The 22,510-nt window shown below is 31.9% G+C and overlaps 2 protein-coding genes across 5 annotated transcripts; one reads left to right on the top strand and one right to left on the bottom strand.

Moving 5' to 3' along the window:
* Positions 1-1,683: 1,683 nt before the first annotated feature.
* Positions 1,684-10,312, top strand: LOC119081200 (tachykinin-like peptides receptor 99D). 4 transcript variants are annotated; one of them, XM_037189918.1, is made up of 12 exons: positions 1,684-1,797; positions 3,506-3,700; positions 4,583-4,782; positions 4,862-5,010; positions 5,070-5,191; positions 5,259-5,362; positions 5,535-5,593; positions 5,657-5,723; positions 9,441-9,632; positions 9,711-9,902; positions 9,965-10,138; positions 10,179-10,312. In XM_037189918.1, the coding sequence occupies exons 2-11, from the start codon at positions 3,601-3,603 to the stop codon at positions 10,121-10,123; spliced, it is 1,344 nt and encodes a 447-aa protein (XP_037045813.1). In that variant the 5' UTR covers positions 1,684-1,797; positions 3,506-3,600; the 3' UTR covers positions 10,124-10,138; positions 10,179-10,312. The 4 variants fall into 4 exon arrangements, with proteins under 4 accessions (XP_037045813.1, XP_037045815.1, XP_037045812.1 ...); XM_037189920.1 differs by having other exon boundaries at positions 5,535-5,590; positions 9,965-10,312; XM_037189917.1 differs by having other exon boundaries at positions 9,965-10,312.
* Positions 10,313-16,843: 6,531 nt separating this feature from the next.
* Positions 16,844-21,420, bottom strand: LOC119081202 (metabotropic glutamate receptor 3-like). Its single transcript, XM_037189922.1, has 6 exons — positions 21,326-21,420; positions 21,035-21,258; positions 20,685-20,965; positions 20,315-20,619; positions 20,112-20,243; positions 16,844-18,413 (listed from the first exon to the last, which is right to left on the bottom strand). The coding sequence occupies exons 1-6, from the start codon at positions 21,410-21,412 to the stop codon at positions 18,240-18,242; spliced, it is 1,203 nt and encodes a 400-aa protein (XP_037045817.1). The 5' UTR covers positions 21,413-21,420; the 3' UTR covers positions 16,844-18,239.
* Positions 21,421-22,510: the final 1,090 nt, after the last annotated feature.

Genomic DNA, 22,510 nt, shown 5'->3' with positions numbered 1-22,510 from the left:
TCCTACACGTCAAAATACCAATCTTGGCAACAGGTACATAATATATAATGTGTCGACTCTGGACACTGGACGACAAATTTCCAAAAAATTCTAAAATTTATATTTTGTTTCAAATGACTTCCGGCCAAAGAAATTCTTATAATTTTTTACTTTCTTTTTCATTCGCCATTATACGTGTTAATTAAATATCATTATCAGGCCTTCAACGCAAAACAACGCTTTGAAAATCCTTCTATTTTAGGAGTTTTAGGAGGTTTTAAACTTAGTTTATTGGAGATATTTAGGAGCTTTCGTTCGATGAGAAGTATATATATTTTTTAGCAACTTTTTATGTGTCCTTGTAAAAAGACATCTATGTGGAAGGCCAATATTTTTGTCATAAAATCATCATTGTACGAATTCTAATAAGCCCTTTCTTGTATAAGACACATATTTTTCGTTTTACAATGGCAATTGCTTGGAGGTCTCTATTTCTTGTAACATCCTTTGATTTTCTATGTACAAAGTATTGTCTTACAGTACCGGAAATGGATCTATACAGAAAAATTGTAGTCACCCAAAGTTACCAAAAAGCTCTAAGTTCAATTTTGGACATTTATCAAATTATGCCAAATTAGTAATTACCAAAAATAATCCTTTATTGAGATCTTAGAAATGAGAAGTGAAATTTTTCATGTTATTTTACTCATCCACTGATTGTATTGATCTTAATGCTGATTTATTGGAGGTTAATGAGATGTTCGATGTATCATTTTTTAGGATCATTAGTATCATTTTTTGAAAATGTAGTAGTTTGAGGTAAAATCTGAGGAGTGGGAGGCCTGAGTCATTGTAAAAAAAAAGATGGAAAAGATGGATTCTTGTGTGAATCTTGTTGATTATGGTTGAATATGATTTCGGGAAATTATATTCGACCAATATTTTTTGATCGACGACCATTGGAATTTTTCCTTTTAAAATATTTTAATTCTCGCTACCGTTATTATCATCAAATTGGTACCAATTAGATGGAAATACTGGTAAATGGAATTATTTTTAACGCTCAACCCAAAACTAATAACGTTCGATTATTACCATCCATATGATTTCCATCTACTGCTCCATTGAAAGGTTGTTTATTTTAGTAGAATTAATTTAATGAATGCCTTGCACCATCATTGCAGTTATACTGGAGTTTAATGGGAACATTTTGCACCAGTTTGTACATTGAATTCTTCAGTTATCACTTTCACGCTTCTTTGTGAAAATTTTTATTTGCCGAAACAATTTTTATTTTGAACAAATGTTTTCTTAAGATATATAGATTACATTGTAGCAAGGGGGATATAACTGGAGAAAATTGTGGAGCAACTTCCATTTTATTCCTATCGAACAGAACTTTAGTGGAACTATGAGCTGTCTGCAAAGTACACAAAATTATAGATGGATAAGGGCAAAACGGCAGTGTCATTGCAACTCAACCTTCTGATCAACAAGAGAAATTAAAATATGTGGAACACTATTTTGCTTAGTAGTTTTCCCCTACCGTTATGGTCCCATATGAATAACACTGAATGTGTTTACCAGCGCACATAATATAAACGTAACAAGTTTACTTACTTATGACTTTGTGTATATTATACAGATATTGTGAACATAATTTTCTATTTAGATTTTCGTACAGAATTTTCACATATTTTCAGTAAGAAGTTAAACGACGGTCCGATCAGTTCGATCAATTGTTGTGGTTGTCTTACAAAAAGAATTTAAAAATCGAAGAACTAAATTTAAATCCGAAGAGAACGGAATTAACGTTCGGTTTGTTATGTGTTTTGAACATATGGAACTGAATCTGTGATTATGTGAAGTAAAACAAATTAAATTGATTTATTGAGTTGCAAAACTGAAAGCAAACCTAAACTTTAGCTCAGTTTAATATGCACAAATTTGTGAAAATTTTCGCTCAATTATCTTTTTAATTAATTAGATTAATTGAACGTATTTCAAGAACAAATACCAACATTTTAGTACTGGAATTTATGATTTTGTTTACTTTACTTCAAATTACAATTCATAAAGTAGTTTTGTTTATCTGGAAACGTATAATAAAACGATTATCCTTTTCGTTTTCTATTTTTTTTTTATTTAACTTTTGATATTATATCCCATCAAATATGTAATTAAATTCCATTTAGTATACAACTCACAGCCGAGATATTTCTGTACAGAATAATTACAAATTGTTATGGAGAGGAGGATCAAAAGCTACAAAATTTTATGCTCCTAACGCATGTGATATTAATTTTAGTGCCATTTAGCATTTTTATGTTCATAAAAATGTTGATTTCGTTATTCGGTTAAATAAAAAGTAAATACAAAAACTCGGTTACATTCCAGTCTGATTAATTACATTTCATAAATTCGTTCCACTATGCACATCCTATAAATCCTTCCTGCATTTTTATTCATGAAGTTTTTCATGTCTGTACTTTTTCGCGGCATCGTGACAAAAAGTGAATCTGTTTTCAGTAAATATAATGAAAAAAGTCTTGCATTCGTATAGTAGTGCTTTTCAACTCGACAGAAATTTATGAGGAATAATTTCTTTAAATTATTTTCAGCGAATAGTTTGGTGAACTTTCAAAGAATTGTAAGACAGGAAAAAAGATTGTTGCTTGTATCCAATATTATTTCGAAATGGAGGAATCTTCGGAATCTCCTTCAATTTGCTGAAAAATCGTCAAAGTATAATAAACTAATTTAAAGTTTAAGAATCAATTTCAGAATACTTCGCCAAAACTTAAAACAAGCCATCGTCGATCAGAGTAATTGATTTGTGGAGCCTTTCTGAGTCATTTAAAGGTTCTGAGAAAGTTTCATTTTCAAACTAATTCACGTCAAACAAATGGTCAAAATCTGTGCATCATGCAACTTCTCGAGCATAACTCTCCGCTCTCTTGCATTTCTAATCTTTCAACAAATTATCTCCTCTTCCAATTTCGACTTCTTAACCTAAAACTCGAAAAAATTTTAGCCTGTGGACTAACAGGCCTAACGCAGGTCTAGGTGCAGAACTCCTCCACTCATCCATCTATCTATCAACACCAAACATTAAAGGGCAAATCGTTCAACTTCATTTTTGTTGTACGTGTGTACCTTGAACTTATTTTAGTGGAAAAATTAGCGCAAATTGCCTTTTATAAACATATCTAAATTAGCTACTTACGGAATCGGGTATTGAAATTGCCAAGCATTTCGTAGCATTTTATGGTGTAGTTAGGGTACTTCAGTGCCAAACAACCTTTATGTGTGGTTTCTGTTTCAAAAAACCGTATGGCAAATTATGGCATGGTAAAAATTTATTTTCACATGCCGTTATTACAGACCCAAAACAATATACACATAAAAATGGAAATGTGCACACTTCAGATCAGAATTTATTACTCCAATCAATATTTTTGCGTTTTTATGCGTTATTATGTACACACATCTCATTACAATCACTTTTTATAACTCGCCCAAATAGAGTCAGTGCATGTCGACACGATTATGTGATGATTAATCAATTACACTAATAAACGGGCACGCACATAGTGAAACAATCAAAGAGACATTGTCGAAATGACGTCCTCATATGGTAATGAACTCAATGAAATTATGAAGGATTTGGCAATCACTTACAATGCATCCAATTCATCGAACACTAATATGATGGCTGAAGGTTCGTATTTTTCATTGTACTGAAATTGTAATTTTATATAACTTCTATAATGATGATTTCCCGAAATAATTTACTATACTCTAGTTGTAGAAATAGCAAAAAGTTTCATACGTTCACTAACAACACACAGATTGTTTTAACTTCGGATTAATGATCAAATTTCGAGCCACATTTCAGTAAAATTTGAATTCTTCTTAATAAACACAGAAATGATGAATAATGCGTTTCATCATTTCTGTATTAAATTAAATTAGAAAAATTATCTTCAGTCATAACCCCTACACCTATTATCTAGCAACTTCCCTCGCGAGAATATTTTCTAATAGGAAAATTGATTTTGCCGCGTTTCGTAGCTGCCCTTGTGACATTTTCCACGGCTCTTCTTTTGGAGAGGATGTTTCATTTGCTTTAAGTCCTGTTTTAACTTTCTCTATCCCCACACGATTTCAAAATTATGCCGAATTTTGGATTATTTGTGTTATGATGGATCGATTTTGCCAAGTTGAAAATTCACACCCAATACTGTTTGAATGGTTTTTTGGGTTATCATGAATTTGGAAGGACGCTGCTACTCCTGTAAGCTATCTAAACTAAATGAAAGTTGCATGTTCTTTTCCAAACCTCCCTACTGATGCCTTACGATAACCTTAGAAACTATGTGGGGTTCGGAAAACTACGAAAGGGAATGGGTGTGGATTTTCAAGTAGGTAAACTCGATCCACTCCAAAATCTGCATACATAAAATATAAATTAATGGTAAACGCATTATATAGTTGGTATTAAAGCTCACCAAAGCTCGTACATGAACAGTACACATTGTATCTATGCATTTATCGAAATTCTAAAATCGGATGTGTGTAATGAAAAAAGAAAACATTTCAGATTTATATGAGGTACCAGTTGGACTCATCATTTTGATGTCCGTATGTTACGGTACAATTAGCTTATTGGCGGTAATTGGGAATTCACTTGTTATTTGGATAATAGCCACCACCAAGTCCATGCAAACTGTTACCAATTTTTTCATATCGAATTTAGCATTGGCCGATGTCGTTATTGGTGTATTCTGCATTCCGTTTCAAGTTTGTTTCGGCTTAAGTTTTATTAATTGAATTTATGTAATTATTTTTTATGATTAACAATCAAATATTAACGGAACAGTTTCAAGCGGCTCTTCTTCAGAGATGGAATTTACCCGAATTTATGTGCTCGTTTTGTCCATTTATACAAATGATTAGCTTGAATGTATCCATTTTTACGCTAACAGCGATTGCTATAGATCGACATCGAGCTATTATGAATCCATTACGGTAAGATTTGAATTAAAGAAATAAAACAATTTTCACATTGATAAAATTTTCATTTCAAGTGCAAAACCAACCAAATATGTCTCAAAGTTGATAATATCTGGGATTTGGTTCGTTTCGATCATATTCTCCATTCCAATAGCCGTTGCACTCAGAGTCACTGTAGTGCTGGAGGAGAGAACTTGTAAGAATGGAATTTGGATTACTGTTAATGTCATCGAATTAATACAGATTTTTATGCAACATTTCAGTTAACGATGGAAGAATCGTTCAGTACCAAAAACCGTTCTGCGATAATACAGTCTTGGACCCTTGGTTAATGAGACACTATAGGTACTTTTTGGTATTCTTTCAGGTACGTTCGTTTACACAAGTTAAGTCAATATGTGCATGGAATATGAAAAAAAATAATATAAATTTCGTTAGTAATAATAATCGTATCTCGGAAAATTTGTTTATCCGCTGGTTGTTGTTTTAAGATGTTTGAGTAAATATTTTCCATTTTGAAATATATTTAATTTTTCTAGTACATGATACCGGTCTGCCTTATTACTTTTATCTACGTTCGAATGGCTATACGATTGTGGTAATTGCGTGTTTGTGGTTTTTTGTTTACATTATTGATATTTTCTCCTTTATACGAATGCAGGGGTTCCAAGACACCAGGCAACGCTCAAAATTCGAGAGACGTGTCATTAATGAGAAATAAGAAGAGGGTGAGTTGTTTATTTTTGCCTTAATGACATAGACTATTTTTGGTATAATTTTTTCTCATATTGACTTAAATTTTCCCACATTATCCTAGACTTCCCCTACAGCCATGCACATTTAAAAGTACCGTCATTATTATAAAAATTTCTAATTTTTCTTGCTTCTCTCATTTCTCCATATATACTCGTTATGAAGAAATGGGAGAAGTTATAGAAATAAGAAATTTATAATAGGATGGTAATTCTAAATGTGCCTAGCTGTACTTTTACCTTTTTTTTACCATTTCCAGTTTGGAAGAATGCAAGAAAGGTCGAGAAAATTTACGAAAATAAATGAAAAAGTTTTCCCAAAAATAGTCCCTGCTTTATGATGAACACATATTCTTTTAGAACAACTTTCGTTTTGTTGACAATCCATGAATCCAAATGAATGCGCCGTACGTTCTCGTTTTATGTCTTTCTAATGTACCTCATTTAACATACAAATATACATTCGGATTTAATTGTGTTAATCATAGAACATACGTTGTTTAGGGCGCATTAATAATGTTGAATGTTCAAGACATGTCTATACTATACAGAACACATATTAGAGAAATATCACATAATGCACATTATGTTTTTATGGTTTCACTTTATTTTGATATGGTCCTGCTCAAATACTATGACATTTACGTTCAAATTCTAATATGCAGTATTTCCTGTAAGAGGCATCGGTGCTTTGTTGAAAAGCACACATTTGGGCGTTTTTGAAAAGCACACATTTGGGCGTTTTTTATAAGGCTCGGAACAGGTCGACTGCTGCCGACCTGAACCTGAAAATGACTCGACCTGAAGTTTCAGGTCAGGTTCAGGTTGCTCCAAAAGGAATGACCTGACCTGACCTGACCTGGTTTTCGAAAAACCTGAAATGACCCGAACAACCTGAATGACCTGATCTCTGACTGAGTGCAGTCTTGCTTCACAATTTTGAATTTGACGGGATAAGTTTGAGTAAATTTGAATAATTTGTTTTGCATCGCTGAAATTTTCGGATTAAGATGAAATGGGAATTTATTTCAAGAAAAAAAAGAAATTTGATTTTGTCAACAAGTGACAGAATTTGTTTATGAAGTATGAGTTAAGTCGAATAGAAAATATCAATTAGCGGAATCTTGATACCCTGATTTCACCAACATTATGTTTTCTTGTAATGACGAACGGGTCGGGGTAACAATAGGAACTCCTTTGTAGAAATCTCGCTCCACAGAAATGGGTTCAGATCGAATTGTGAGAAAATCTCTCGTCATCAAGCTTAACACAGGAAAATATTTTTGGTTTGCCTTTTTGATCCACCTAAACTTTATTTGAATGAGCCAAATCAAAAATATATTAGCAGTTCTCATAACATTGCATTGACGTGAAAACGTTGAAAATAGCTATAACGGCGACAAATGTAATTGGGAGGTCTAATAAACCCTCAACGCTAACGTATGTTCAAAATGTTGTATAACAATAAGCTCACACAATAAGGGCAGGAAAGAGACAAAGCCTGTAGTTGCGACTGTGTAATAAAAACGACGCACTCTTGTCTGAAGTATGATCAATTTTTTTGAGGCTATAATTTAAACACATTATCTACGGATAATAGCGGCCTAGTCGAAAATTTTGCTTTATTTTTGCAAGTGGTTCCTGGTGGTTCCCGTGTTGAAATCGAAAAGTTATGTATGGAAAGTGTCCTTAAATTTTGATAATGAACAAGTCGTCCATACATCATTTTGTCAAAAAACTTGAAATTTAGCCATTATAAATTTGGGTCGAAAATAAATAAATTATTGACAAATTTCAAAAGAATATGTTTTAAACTGACTCACTTTTCCTTGATAATTTTATCAAATTTGCCATGTTCTGCGCACCGTTCCGTTATTTATACCGTAACTCATTTATAAATTACGAACCAAAAGATTTTCAAATAAATTTTGGTCATTTTGACTTTGTCGCTATTACCCGTAGAGTCTATGTTGTTTGTATTGAGGCTATTTAATCAGATCGATTCAGGTCGGTCAGGTCAGGTTCAGGTTTTTACCTGATCAACAATTCAGGTTTTCAGGTCAATCAGGTCAGATCAAAATTGAATAAACAGGTTTCAGGTCAACTCAGGTTCAGGTGATCTACTTCAGGTTTCAGGTTGACCTGACCTGATTCCGAGCCTTAGTTTTTTAAATACTGGATTTTAGTTTACTTTTGATAATATCTTTACAACAGAATCCCTTTTCACAAAATATAGAACCGCAATTCTTTAAGAGGCATCGGTGCTTTGCTGAGAAGCATACATTAGGGCGATTTTTAAATACTGAATTTTAGTTTACTTTTGATGATATCTTTCCATCAGAATCCTTTTTGAAAAATGTACGACCGCAATTCTGACCACGAATGTGAAACGTGAACAGTTTATGAAAATTACGTCAAACTGCTCACTTTTCTCAGAGCTGGTGAAACGACTACAACCAATGTATTTTCTGTTGAAAGCTAACACATTTGTGGTCGGAAATGCGGTAGTACATTTTTGAAGAAGGTTTCTGATGGAAAGATATCACAAAAAATGAAATATGAGGCACATAAATGTAGGCTACACTTTTAGCTAGGTACCGGTGCCTCTTAAACTGCTCACGACTGCTAGTCAAACGATTACAACGAAAACTAATTTTTATTTAAAGCTAACACAGTCGCTGTCATACATTTTCCAAAAAAGATTTTATTGAAAAGATATAATCAAAAATGAAATAAAAGACACGCAAATGTAGGCTACAAGTTTAGCTAAGCACCGACGCCTATTAACATATCGAAAACTTTGCTTACCATTTATCGCTAATTAGTCCCTAAATCTTTAAATCAAATCTTTTAGTTGCTACGTTCCTACAATGAAATCCGTATCATAATTACGTTGTGCACTTTAATATCAAACTATAACTAGCAAATTCCCTACTACTAATTACTCTATTGTTTACTTGTAGGTAACTGTTCCATTTATTATTAAAAGGCCGACCACAAAGTTTAATTTTAGCTTTCGTTCCTTACCCACCCACTTAAACTTACTTTTTGCCAAAAAGTTAGCCTTCAATTCTTATATTTACATGAAAATTAAACAAAATTCCTGGAGCAATTGACAATCCTTTAGCAAACGTAAAACTTTATAAATGATAAATACACGAGGACCAGCGAAAGTTCTTCAACAGCTTAGCTTGTACACTCTGCACATTGTACAGTTACATCCCGCACATTTCGTATTTGCTTTATGTAACTGACGTTAATGTATACAATTTGTTTTTGCCCACAAAGTCTTTTCGGTGAATGAATTTCTATGTTACATTGTTTACAAAAGTATCATTCCATGATTTACGCTGTTTCGCATATAGAAAGAAAAACTCATTAAAAAAGCGGTAATATTAAGATGCTGTCGGAACACCCCCATTGAGTGCATAAAAATGATTAAATGTCTTGGCGTCTCTCTTGGGCCTGAAATATAATTCGGATTTCATTTTCCACGTTTTTTTTTGTTCAACATCTCCGAAATGGCCTACGGCCAAAAGAGAATTAAGAGACTGCAAAATGCCATAATCAAAAGTGTTTCGCCCGTACATTCCTTGGTGATTTTTTTCTGTATGAAATAGTATTCTAACAACGTGAAAGACACACGCGGTTAACAAGTTTCTATTAAAAAAATTGTTTTTGTTTATTTTGTAGGTCATAAAAATGTTAATTATAGTAGTTCTGCTTTTTGGTATATGCTGGTGTCCATTGCAAGTTTACCATATTTTGCAAGTAACATGGGAATGCGTAAATGAATACAAATACATAAATATCGTTTGGTTCTGTTCAGACTGGCTAGCTATGTCCAATAGTTGCTACAATCCCTTCATCTATGGTATTTATAATGTAAATATCATCGAAAAATTATTTTTTATTATTATAGTAAAACGTTGAGGCATCGTAAATATTTACGTTTATTTTTAGGATAAATTCAAACGTGAACTCAAAAGACGATTTCCAATATTTCGCCCGAAGGACAATGCGTCCGATATGAGTGAACCAACAACCATGACCATGTATTCGAACGTGAGCACTATACGAAATTGTAACTCATATTCAACACGATTGAAGGAACCCAATGGATCAGACTTTGACCAGAAAAAGAATCGAAATTACGTAAATATGATTGAGTTATATCTTCGATTGACGTAAATCATTTACGCAAAAAAAAATTCCAGACGGCCATGCATCGACCTACCGATACCAAGTCGGATGAAAGAAATGTTTTATATCAACCGATTTGCATCGAATTGTCTACGAATAATTTTAGTTGTTGTTGTCACAGCATGGGTAGCGGTAGCTGTTCTGGTAAATCGGAAGCTGCATTTTCCTCTTGAGAGTCGGATACGTATGTAACATTAAATTTATCTTAAATATCGTTTATTCAATTAGTATTTAAGCAAAAATCTATTTGTTGTCTCTGATAATAGATGAAGTGAAGATTGGCCAATGTGTCCAACTAGTTAAATGGAAATCGATAATAATTAAAAAAATAAAATTAGGCAAAAGATGGAAGCATGTCCAATTAAAAAAATAAATAAAAACATAACTAACTTTTAAGTCCACAAGATATCAGTCCGAACCATCACGATCTCGGAGAGTCGAGAAAATCAAAAAGAATATTTAAAAAGAAAACGGGACACATGGTCATATGTTAACAGATGAGATTTTATTTTTAAGAATGTATAGCTAGTAAATGGCACTGGGACTATTTTTAAGAAAACATTTTCCCATATTTTCTTGATTTTTTTCACATTTTCCTATATTTTTCAAAATTTAAGAAAATGTGGAGAAATGTTTTCGTAAAAATAATGCCTGGTATCACGTGCAGTAGGAGGTGAGGCAAAGAGTGCCTTACATTTCTTATCGTTTTTTACAGATTTATGTTGTTGTTTTTTTTTTTAAATTTGCCGATCAGTGCCGAAGGTGAGGCCGGCGGTAAAGACAATCTACTGTTGTCTAATGTGGTATTGAAAGGCTTATGATAATTACCAGCGTTACAATAGTACTACTCTTTTAGTTCCACTTTTTTCCGTAAAAGGGAAAAATTCGAACTATTGTAACGCTGCATGTATGCAACTTGTATAAGGAAAGTGGAACTAAAAAAGTGAAACTATTGTAACGCTGCATATATGCGGCGTGAAGATAGTTCCACTTTTTCCTTTTACGAAAAAAGTGGAACTAAAAGAGTGGTACTATTGTAACGCTGGTATGATAATTTTCTTATTTTCTCTTATACGCAGAAACATTATAACACTAAAATGGAAAATTTTCATGAAAAATGAGGATGTGATATGAGTATGAGTAAGTGGTTGCAGCCCTCGCAGCAAAACAAAAATTTAAAAAATTCATTTAAAGTTTGGATTCTTTAAAAACTTTTATGAGCGTAATTTAATTGAAGTAAGATTATATATGAAATATTAAAATATGACTTAGTTCATTCCATATGTACTTTGGTTTCTTCTTAATAATTTAGCCTACACAAAAAATTGCATAGCATGTCAAAGCTCTAACAATTTTTTAAAAGAAACCTAATGGAATCGGACATTATCTATAACGTTACTGTTCAATAAAATATTTATTTTATTCATTTTATGACGGATATATGGTCAATTAATCGCAGTGACTACACTTTAAATCTAGTTTGTTTAGTAAAATATGTCACATTTCAATGCATCAAATGATGAAAATGGCTTTTCTTGTGTGATTTTTCTCTGCTTCGGCTCGGATCGACAAATCTCACACAGGCAGCGCTATTTCCATCATTTGTTCGGTTGATGTAATATTATTTGTTATTATTGATGTAAGTAATAAATATTGAAATAAAATTGAGTTAAAAACTAATTTTGGACCTAAACGTGATTTCTTATTGAAAATGCTAAAAATCTGTTTGATCAGTTTTCAATCTTTCACAAACGACAATGGTGTTACTTATATTGTGTGACGTGTTTTAATCGAGATTTTTACTTATTCCAAACTTACATTCGGTTGTATAACGCAAGCCAGATCGTATCGTTTATTTGGCCGTCGTTGCCAGTTGACTTTCCATTTGTAAAAGTGACAGCGGTTTTACTTCGTAACGGTCAAAACGTTTCTTTTCCTGTGGAGTGTTTTACTAACTCAAAATGGTCTTTTAATTAAAGGTCGTAAATATCAGCACAGGTGGAAGACAATTGTAAATAAATAATAAATAAATAAATAAATTAAAACTACAGCCAAGCTTAGAATAAAATTTATAGATTTTATTTATCTTCATTCAATGTGATCTAACATCTTTCCATCGTTCAGCATACTTATTTCACTTTGTGCTGCAAGTCTATACTCTAAACAATATTGAGTTTCTTTGGATAAATTTTACTTGTTTTTAACTACAATCATCGATCTAAACAGTAATTTTATAATATTTTTTTGTTTCATTTATATTTTAAATTTTCTATATATTTTAGTGTCCTTTTCTGCTATTTACCTTTTTGTTATCAGATTATATGACTAAGAGCACGTATATCAATTTTATCTATGGTTCTTGTTTATTATGTTTTTCATTTAATTTTAATTTTATGTTTTGCTTAAATTTATCTGGCAATATACTTAAATTGTACATACCTTATTAACAACGTAAGAAAATTGATATGTCAAAAATTATTTGCTAAAAACCATTTAAAAAAAAATTAGCGCTGCAATAATTTTTCGTTATTTTTCTTTTTATTTAGTATAATTGTTGTAAGCATTAACTTCAGTTTTATTTTATAGGAACTTGTGGAGCATTTTTATTCAGTTTTTAAAATGACTATGAAAATTTGTGTGCCAATGACATTGATTTCACATTTTCCCCTCTATTTTAACTTTCTGTTTTTTTCAATTGATCTGAAAAGCTGAAAATGCGATTTTGAATTTATAATTTAAACTTTTCGAATCAAACTCCGTTGAAGTTTTGAAAGTTTAATGATAATAGATCAAATTAACGACAACCAAAAACACTGTCGTTACTTTGTTTTAGTGTCAATTTTCCACATTTTTTTCAGTCGTGGACGATACCGGGTACAGAAGTGCACTTATTCCACGAAAATTTAAAATCATTATAGAAATTTTATTTTACTCAAACATAAGCTTACACCTCGAATACTTAAAGATGTGACTGACAAGACTTCGGTCCTCTGGTATATCTGCTATTGGCAGAACAGGGCCCCCTTTCCGACGCTTAGTAAGATTCACATATTGTCTGGTTTGCGTCCAGTCCATTCCCAAAATTAATTTTAGTGATGATTATCTTCGCTCAGATTTTTCAACCATTTCTCTTTTTAAAAGGTAACATGAATTTTACATATGAGATAATTGAATCTTGCACTGAATTGAACAATGTTTTAAACCGAAATAATGATCTGGTGACACAAGGTAGCGAGTTCATGTCGGTTGTTGCGTTTTCCGAAGACAAGCCAATTGGGCTCCTGCGAACTCGTAAAGTTGATGAAAAGACCATACATATAAAGACCGTTTTCGTGAACGTTGAACATTGGAGTAAAGGCGTTGGTTCGAATTTGCTGACAAAAATCGAAGCTGCTGCGAAAGAACAAGGCTTTGACACTGTGACTCTGATGGTATCTGAACACAACTCACGTGCAAAGAGCTTATATACAAAAATGAGATTTATAAAAACTGACATTCCCATAACGGGATTTGAAACCTGGACAAAACACATAAATTAATGGAAAGTATTTCGACTTTAGCATCATATAATTTATAAAATTGTAAAATTCCTAATTGTTTCTGTGTCTTCACCATTCTTGTGCCACCGGTAGCATAGGGCAAGACGTTTCATGTTTTTTTTTTGCTCTAATGAATTCTCCTAGCTTTGATATATCAGATCGAACAAAAAAAAATTAAAAAGGTTCGATTAGTCACTTAGTAGTGCCTCCAAAGTTCGCCAGGGTCGAATTTTTGAGATTGTTTTTGAGTTTATTGCAAACTTACTTGCAAACTCAGTGATAGCTTTTTTTGATTTTCTTCGATCTGGTTCATAAAAGCTAGAAGAATATATTGGAAACGAAAAACCACATTAAACGTTCGTTGCCAGTGTTACCGGGGGCATATTTTCAGAATATTTGGCAATACAAGCCTGACTAAAAAAAATTCTCCTGATTTTCAATTCTTTTATAATAAGCGAACTTTTGTAACCGGTTTCGTCTACGACTAAAAAATTTGTAGAAAATTGGTGTACCCCGAACATGTAAGTATATTTACTTCTATCCAGTCTGCATTTACTGGGCAGTTTGAACAAAGCGCCATTAAATATTGAAAACTCTATTGGAACCATCGGACAAAAACAATCATCAATGAACATGAAACTAGTTCAAAATTTCGTTTTTTTTTTCAACATTATAAGTTCCACAATTCATTAACTGCTTCAAAGCATATCGACCCACAATGGGTCGATTTTGGAAGTTCATATTAATATTTTTTCTTTAAAAAGGGGTTTTTTGTATGAAAAATATTGGGATTGTAAGCAAAGAGATGAGACTCTTTTTTGTCGCTAACTGCATGTTCTAAAGATATGCGTGAACGAAAATTATATGAAAAAAAAAAGTTTTTAGCCACACAGTCTATTTGTTCAATCTATTCTCGACACACACTTGCAATTTTAAAAAAATGACTTTTTTCGCTTCATTTCTTACAAACTACAATCGATTAACATCCAAAAAATGTTGAACGATTTAGCAAAATCAAGAAGATCAGTGCTCTCTTACCATTACCGTTTATTATAATTTTCATTAAATTTTCTATTTTTTATTTTTATTGAATATTTTAGTGTCCTTAAATTGGTATAATGTTTGTGTACGTGCACCACCCACTTATCGATTATTGTAATTTTATAGTATAATAATAAGTAGTCAACGAATTTGGAGGACGTTTTGTTGTTAAGTTTTACTTTAATTTTTTGTTAAGTTTTAGATAAATGGATATTTTTATTTAAAAATATTTCTAATGATATTTAATGACTTTAACAGAGAAATGATTGCTGTCATCAATTTAATAATATTTTTTCTTTGGCACAAAAGTTTTTATTTAATTGTTTCTGAACTAACATTTATCGAAGAATTTTAAACATTTTTATTCATTGAGTTTTTCTTTCTTCTTCTTTATAGTACACGATTGACTAATTGACACCAATTTTAATTTTTCTATATTTTCTATATTTTCTATTTATAATATCTTCATTGATTGAATATAGTGATATTCTAATATACAATTAAATCTTCAATTCATTTGTGGCAATGCACATGGTTTTTATTTCATGGATTTATGTACAAAAAGAATAATTTTTCATTTTAATTCCTATTAATCTGAACGCTAACGATAATAATTCATAGGTTCTATAACTGTATTAATTTACGTTTTAATATCGGAGGGTTGATGTTAATACCTGTAGTGGTAAATAGACATAAATACACGTTTTTTTTTTCTTGTAAGTACAAAGTTTTCTTCCTTTTTGAACAATTTTGCTTTTCGCATTACGACTAAGACTGATAAATGAGTTAAGTTCTTTTTTTCAATTTTTTAGAAAGTGCGGTAAATTAAACGATTTTATAGAAAATCATCAAAATAATGTGCTCGAATCCTTTGTTTTTATTTTGTGTTTTAAATTTTATGCATACTGTAGGCAGTTCAATAGAGAGATTGCGATTATCACTAATGGTATTATTAATGGACAAAAAACTGCGAAATTATTAATAACTTTTCCATACAAAGTGATTACTTACATGCAAAGTCCAAAGTGGAGAGTCTAAATCAAAACTTTTACGTCGACGATACGAGAAGATCGTAATGTCCCTATTATCGCTATATTTTGTGGGTAGAAATGTGATCCAGAATTTGCTTTAAACAAGACAGCCATAAAAGCCGTATACTCCTACTCTTTAAAACATTACATAACTCCATAAAGAGAGGATTTTAGGCTAAATTAATTTACCAAACTTTATCTTCACTTTGACGGATGACTTTCGTGAGAAACCCGTACCGTTCGATTTTGTCTTATTTACGAGTTACATCTTCGTAAAAAGTACCGCTTAAAGCTTTAAAGCCTTTACTGAACTTAAAACCGAATAGCGATTTTTTTGAATACATTTTTTTATTTTTCTAGTCTAACTCAATAGGTAACAGGAATAGATAATGGATTTAATGAACAGAATTCTCATTTTGCATCGTCATTATGTTCTCTGTGACTATGGACGGATTCAATGAAAAAATCATAAACTTCATGATGTATTTGCAATTGAAATCAACTTTGATATAAAGAGAAACTAATAACAGGATATTCATAAGATAAGATATAATTCTGAGAACTTATTTGTACATTATAATGCATTTTAGGTAAAGTTATTGTCCATTCATTAATAAAAGAAAATTGATTTTACTGCTTTTGTCAAGTGAAAAATTGTTCAAAAAGTATTTATTTCAAATATATTTAAATGTTTTGTGGTTATTGGTTATTTAGCGATACAGAGGAAACTGCGGCAATTCAGTAAAAATTTAATTTTTAGTCGAATTATAGAATTCAAGGACTATAAGAAAGTAGAATTTGTTCTTCAGTTATTGCTAATTAATTGTTTTGTGCTAAAGGTGAAATTTTCAAAATACAACTTTTAGGTTTTTAGCTTTTTAATGAAAATTGTTAAAAACAGAAATAATATGGAAAAATATCTCCGGCTAGTGTTGTCTTATACTAATAGAAATAAATGTTAAAACGAATGAAGTAAAAGATTTTGTATCAAATACTAGGTATAACACGCTAATTTCTTCACTATTTCAACCCATTTTGTTGTAATCAAAGTGGTCAAGTAATATTTGCCTGAAACAGCTCGTATATCAGAGTTATAATTATTGAGGATTCCTTTCTACGACTAGGACGACTACTGACTCATTCCATTCTAGAAATCATAATTTGTTGTGAGAACGATTACTAAACTTTAACAGCCCGCACAGAAAACATACACTCTTAATATTTCCAAAAAGTCCTTTCTAAAACCATTTGAATTCTAAAAATCCGGCACCAAAATTGTATTCCGAGTTACCACAGCTCCCATTGTGAAAATGACTTTATGTTTCGTATTTTAATTCAGCAACCCGACACGTCCATCAGTTTTTACATTTACAATTTAACATTTAATTAAAATTAAAATTTTTATTTTATTCATTTTTATATTAAATGTTTTTTTTTGATTAATACTGTCTCGTAGGTAACATATTGAACCTCGTGTTTAACACAATTTGCTTTTAAATATACTATTTGAGCAACAATGCTGCCTAATTCATTAGCTTGATTGTATTGTTATTATTCCGTCCATTTTTCTACGTTATTGAGCATCTATCCGTTATACATAATAAGCAACAATCAATATCTTTATTCTATTTTCATAAATTAATTAATTAAATTCCTTTCTTTTACAAAAATGGATTTCTGTATAAAATCTATAAATGTAACAATAAATTCAATGTCTAGTCGTGTATGTACATGGAGAATAATGGGCGCAATTAGATTGAAAAATCCTCGCACAATTTGATTTGAAATTCTTTCTACAATAGATAACTAAAAACAAAAATGAAATGTGGATAAATTTGAACATAATACGTTGATTTCTCGTTAACAATCTATCCATATCTATATCTGCCTTCCATTCAGGTTCTACAACCAAATATGAACGGAATCAAAGTACAGGCTTCAATTGGAAATATTTTTCGGTATTCATTTCTGTTCGTTTTTCCATCTTCTTCCCATGACAAATTACTAAATTTTTTTGTTCCGAAGCTTTACGATTTTAACGACGTGAAAGCAATATCGCTCATTCGGCGTGAAATTCTTTGAAAAATAAATTTCTCCCGAAGACATCATTTGCGGAATGAGCAAATTGAAAATTAAGAAATAATCCGTTTGCAGATTATTAATATTGTAAAATGACATTTATATCGTAAACGAGAGAATTCCTCGAATTACCGTGTTACATGATAAATTACAACCATTTCAATTCATTGTGATACCATTCATTAGACACAGAGACAACCAATGTATCTAATTTATGTGAACACACGTTTTACATCTGTTCGAAAGGTCATATTAAAATACATGTGTTGCTACCAATTAAATCGATAATGCAAATCTACTAACACGAGACAGATTTTCGGAAAATGTAGTGGGTGTTAATTAAATAAATACACAATGAAAACAACGAGTGAAATAACCTATATTTCGCTAACATCAACTTTTCACGGTGATGTTTATACACACCCAATGTTTAATCTGCTAGCCACACATGAACATCGTGTCGAAGTGACTGTTTTTTTTTTATTCCTCAAAAATATTGGAAAAGAACCTTCATTGAGACACGTATGTAAGTTATTATCATCATAGAGAAGAGAAAGATATTTTCGTAAATATATGTATTTTAGTTAAATGTTCACCGCTCATTGTAAGTTCTTCAGCTCCAAGCTCGGATCCAGTACATACACATCAATTTCGTCGTTTGTTTGCTGATCGAATCTAGGACTCGTACGCGACACTGTCGTTGTTGATTGATCGACCTGAACTTTCGTTACGGAATGTTGCATGCTGTATTTGCCACCTTTCGCATCACCCACCTTGATTTGGAGTGAAAATAGAATTTTTAACCACAAAATCATTTTTCTATTATTTTTTGGTGTTTCGTTGAAGCAAAATAAGAAATTTAATCATCGAATTGTGTCAAAGCAAGTATGGGATTTGAAACGAATTTTTAAATTGCTATTCGACCGATTTTTGAACTTATGATATTTCTGGACACAATTTTACAATGGCAAGCGGGGAACTTGTGGAAAACTAAAGATTAAATAAAAAGTAAGAAATTTTTAACATAAACTTGGTTTGCTCTACAATAATGTGATTTTTATAGAATATTTATCTTTTAGTAATTAAAATGTAAATTTGAGATTCTTTGAGTGACCTGCCGTAAAATTTCCAATTTTTTTAAATTTATTCAATACCTGCTATAGAGTTGAGTCCTACAAGTTTAGATGTTTAATCAATGAAAACATTCCGAATAACCTGGGGTCTTTAACACCCATAACGAATGACACACCTTTAAATAAATTCAGAATGCTCTGATTACGTGACCACCTTTTCCATTCAGAATCAATTCAACAAATTCAACAAATATGTTGAGCCTCTAAAGTATGCGTATCAGAATTCAGAAGTATCATTTGGAGACGCTATGAAAGGCGATGACTTACAAAAAAAATGAAATACCGTTTATGCGACAATGATAGACTTCCTGTATGTATGACTACCTGATCTGAAATTTACAAGTGCAAAGGGAAGGATATTACATGCTTAGTAATATACTGTTGGTTTGGTGGTGTACCTATTTTACATAAATGAACAGCGAATCAATATAACAAAAATCAACAACTGGTTCATTGTCGACAGTTCAATTTATGGATTTCATTTTACACTAAACGACAAACTTTACATCTACACCAAGATACCATTTTCCTCTCAATTATAACTCTAATTACATAAGACATTTCACTACTATAAACTGACAAGTATTTACCATTTGAATGAAAAAGAAATTACTAGTTAGTTGCCACGATGTTCGGTATATAACCATGGTTTTTAGACATCTTGAGAAGAAACTTTAGAAACTCAAGAGCTCAAGGCCTGTAGAAGAATTAACAAAATGTGTGCATTAACTAGGAGTATACCATTGAAAGGAATGTGACGACAAATAAATGGGCTACCCGCACGAAAGCCCACAAGGGACTTAATGATGGAAAATTGGAAGTCGATTACATTATTTTACAGTTCAGTTAGTTTAATTTTAAAAATCGTATACATCGTGCAATGTCCTAAGTGTTTTACGTGTTTATGTTCGACTGTACGACATTTTATAAGGAAGAAAAAAGCTTAGCTAAATTACTGTACCATGAATGTTATGCATACAAAATGTGAAACAATTGTTTGTATAGAGATAAAAACACAACGAATTGTGGAAAATAATTTATTCTGAGCTTAGCGTGACGAAAACACGACCAAAAAAAATGTTTCAATAAATTGGCCAAAATTTGTAAATTGATTTAAATTCAGAAATTTCGTCACCCATAACTACCAGATTGTCTTTTTTTAGGTAAAAATGCAAACGTAAAAATAATTTGCCAAAGTTATGCTAATTCAAATAATAAAAAAAAAATCAGAGAATTTTATTTCGTAAGTAGCGTTAGTTTCGTGCGGGTATATAAATTGATTAAAACAAAAATTGATTTAAAAAAAATGTTGTTACAAAACTCAGTCGTTATACTCACCTTTTTCCCATTCGTCTGTCGTACATTCTTGTATGGCTGAAACAGTACCAAATAAACTTTCGGCACAAATAGACATCCTAGTGGCACCGATGCACTTATCATTAAACACGTACACAGACAAGACATTTGAATCTGTTCAAGTAATCATATAGTTACCAATTTAGCGGTGAATATATTAAGGCATTTCCAAATGAAGTACTTACCCTGTAATCATTTTTGGTACTGAAATAAATCGGCAGAAATGCCAGCCAAACGATACAGGTGCTGTACATGGTAAATGCAATATACTTTGCTTCATTATAATTTTCTGGAATTTTCCTTGTTTTAAATGCATACAACGTGCATAGCAAGATCAATAACATGTTAAACATTAAAGATAACACCAAAGATATCTCAGACACTTTGCACGATAAAACGGCTGTCAATGGTGATGGGTATACTTCCCGCACATCTGGTTCCTCATAAATTAACCAAACAATTGTGCCAACTACGTTCACTAATGCGATACCTGCCATTAACCATATGGTTTTATTATAGTTTTCCACCCATTTAATAAATTTTCTTAGACATTACCTAAGCAGATGGCAACCTGCGATAAAGGTGATGTATATGTCGGTCTATGTACAGTCTTTACACCACGATTAAATATTCTCGAGATTCGATTCGTTTTAATGAAAATAGCACTGTAGCACAGACTCAGACACAGTCCAAGACCAACTCGAACCGCAGCACATCGTCTTACAGTGGGTTCGGATAATATCAAGAAAGTCATTCCGTAACTGGACAAAATACCTAGCAGTAATACATAACACAGTTCTCTTCCGGATGCCATGATCACCGGTGTCTTGTTAAACCTAAAAGCAAACAATTGGGTCAAAATTGACTGCACATATTATAAAATGGAAAAACCAAGTTGATCTCACTTAATAAAAACGCATACAGTAAACACTGTACAACCGATACCGATAGCGGCAAATATCAGTGGCACCAATGCCCATGGACTCTTCCAATCGATAACTTGTGGCGTTAACTTGTCACATTCGGTCTTATTTTCATTTGGTGCCCAGCCGGGTGGACATGTTATACATGTGTCGTTATCTACGTATGAATCTTCCCGACATCTCAAACACGACCAGCAACATTGGTCCTGAATCGTGGGTATAAACGTAGAAAGTCGTAAGAAATTAATTATTTCGATTTCAAGTGTAACCAACCTGATGATTCTTCACATGACCAGCTGGACAGGGACCGCTACAGATCGATTGAGGTACTACACCGTTATGCCATTTCAGTTCAGTCATACTAAGGTTTAGTCTGCGAGTGAAAATAAAATAAAATTCATCCTTTTAATGGTTGTTCAATTCAAAATTATTATAATCTCAAGTACGTGCTGGAAATGTAAAATATTGAAAAGTTAAAAAATTTGTATCAGTCTGGGACAAACAGTTTTCGCGTAACTCTGCGACGTAAATCGATATTTATATAAAATCGTCAAATTAATGGTACTTGTTTTGAAGCCCGTTTCTGTCTAGGATAAAATGCACATCAGAGCAAAAGAGAATATTTTCCAACTACCCTTTTCGGTAGTAAGGTCGAAATGATAGATTTTTTTATTTTTTATTGGTAGATGTTTTATCGGTAGATAATGATTTAATTAGTGTACCGAGTTGTTCATCTTCTGAACAACATGCCGGTCACGTACACGGAAAAAATTGTAAATCAAATTAATTTGGGTCAAGTTCACTTGTTTTGCGCTTACGTAACACACCTTGTCTAACATGATAGGTATACGCTTGTTCTGTATTGGGTTGAAGACGTTTCGTTGCGATGAAAAATCTCCTCATCATATCTTATTACGCTTTGAAATGGAAATATGAACGTTATCATGACATATATATATAAAATACATAAGAATTTTCCGCAATACAGCTAGAGGGCCTAGAGACGTATAGCTCCATATAATATGGTATCTCTTAAATATAAAGAAAATCCGCAATAGTAAATCATGTTTTTTTATTCAAATTTTCGGAAATCATCCCATTTGATTCATTGTAAGCATTTAATTCTGAAGAAAGTCATTCAAGAATTTATTTTTGCCAGTGTTATAAATGTGTTTGGAAGGAAACATTAGGACATATTCAACTTTTGCCGTAGCAACAAATACGACATAAATAATGGTGCATAAAAACTGAAAATCCGGGAAAATTCGAACTCCTGCCATATTACATATTTACCTTGCTTGCTATTCATTTAATGGTACAGCACCATACATGCACATCGTTAATTTATAGAAGGATAAGCAAACGATGTGTATGCAAAGAAAAGTTAAGTCTGCAGTAAAGAGTATCGTCTATGTATTATAAAGTTGCTTTTCGGAGAAACGAGATTTATTGATTTCG

Source organism: Bradysia coprophila, unplaced genomic scaffold (assembly GCF_014529535.1).
Source record: "Bradysia coprophila strain Holo2 unplaced genomic scaffold, BU_Bcop_v1 contig_355, whole genome shotgun sequence".
Classification (NCBI taxonomy): Eukaryota; Metazoa; Arthropoda; class Insecta; order Diptera; family Sciaridae; genus Bradysia; species Bradysia coprophila.
Note: the sequence above shows the minus strand (reverse complement) of the source record. Positions and strands in the feature narration are given on the sequence as shown.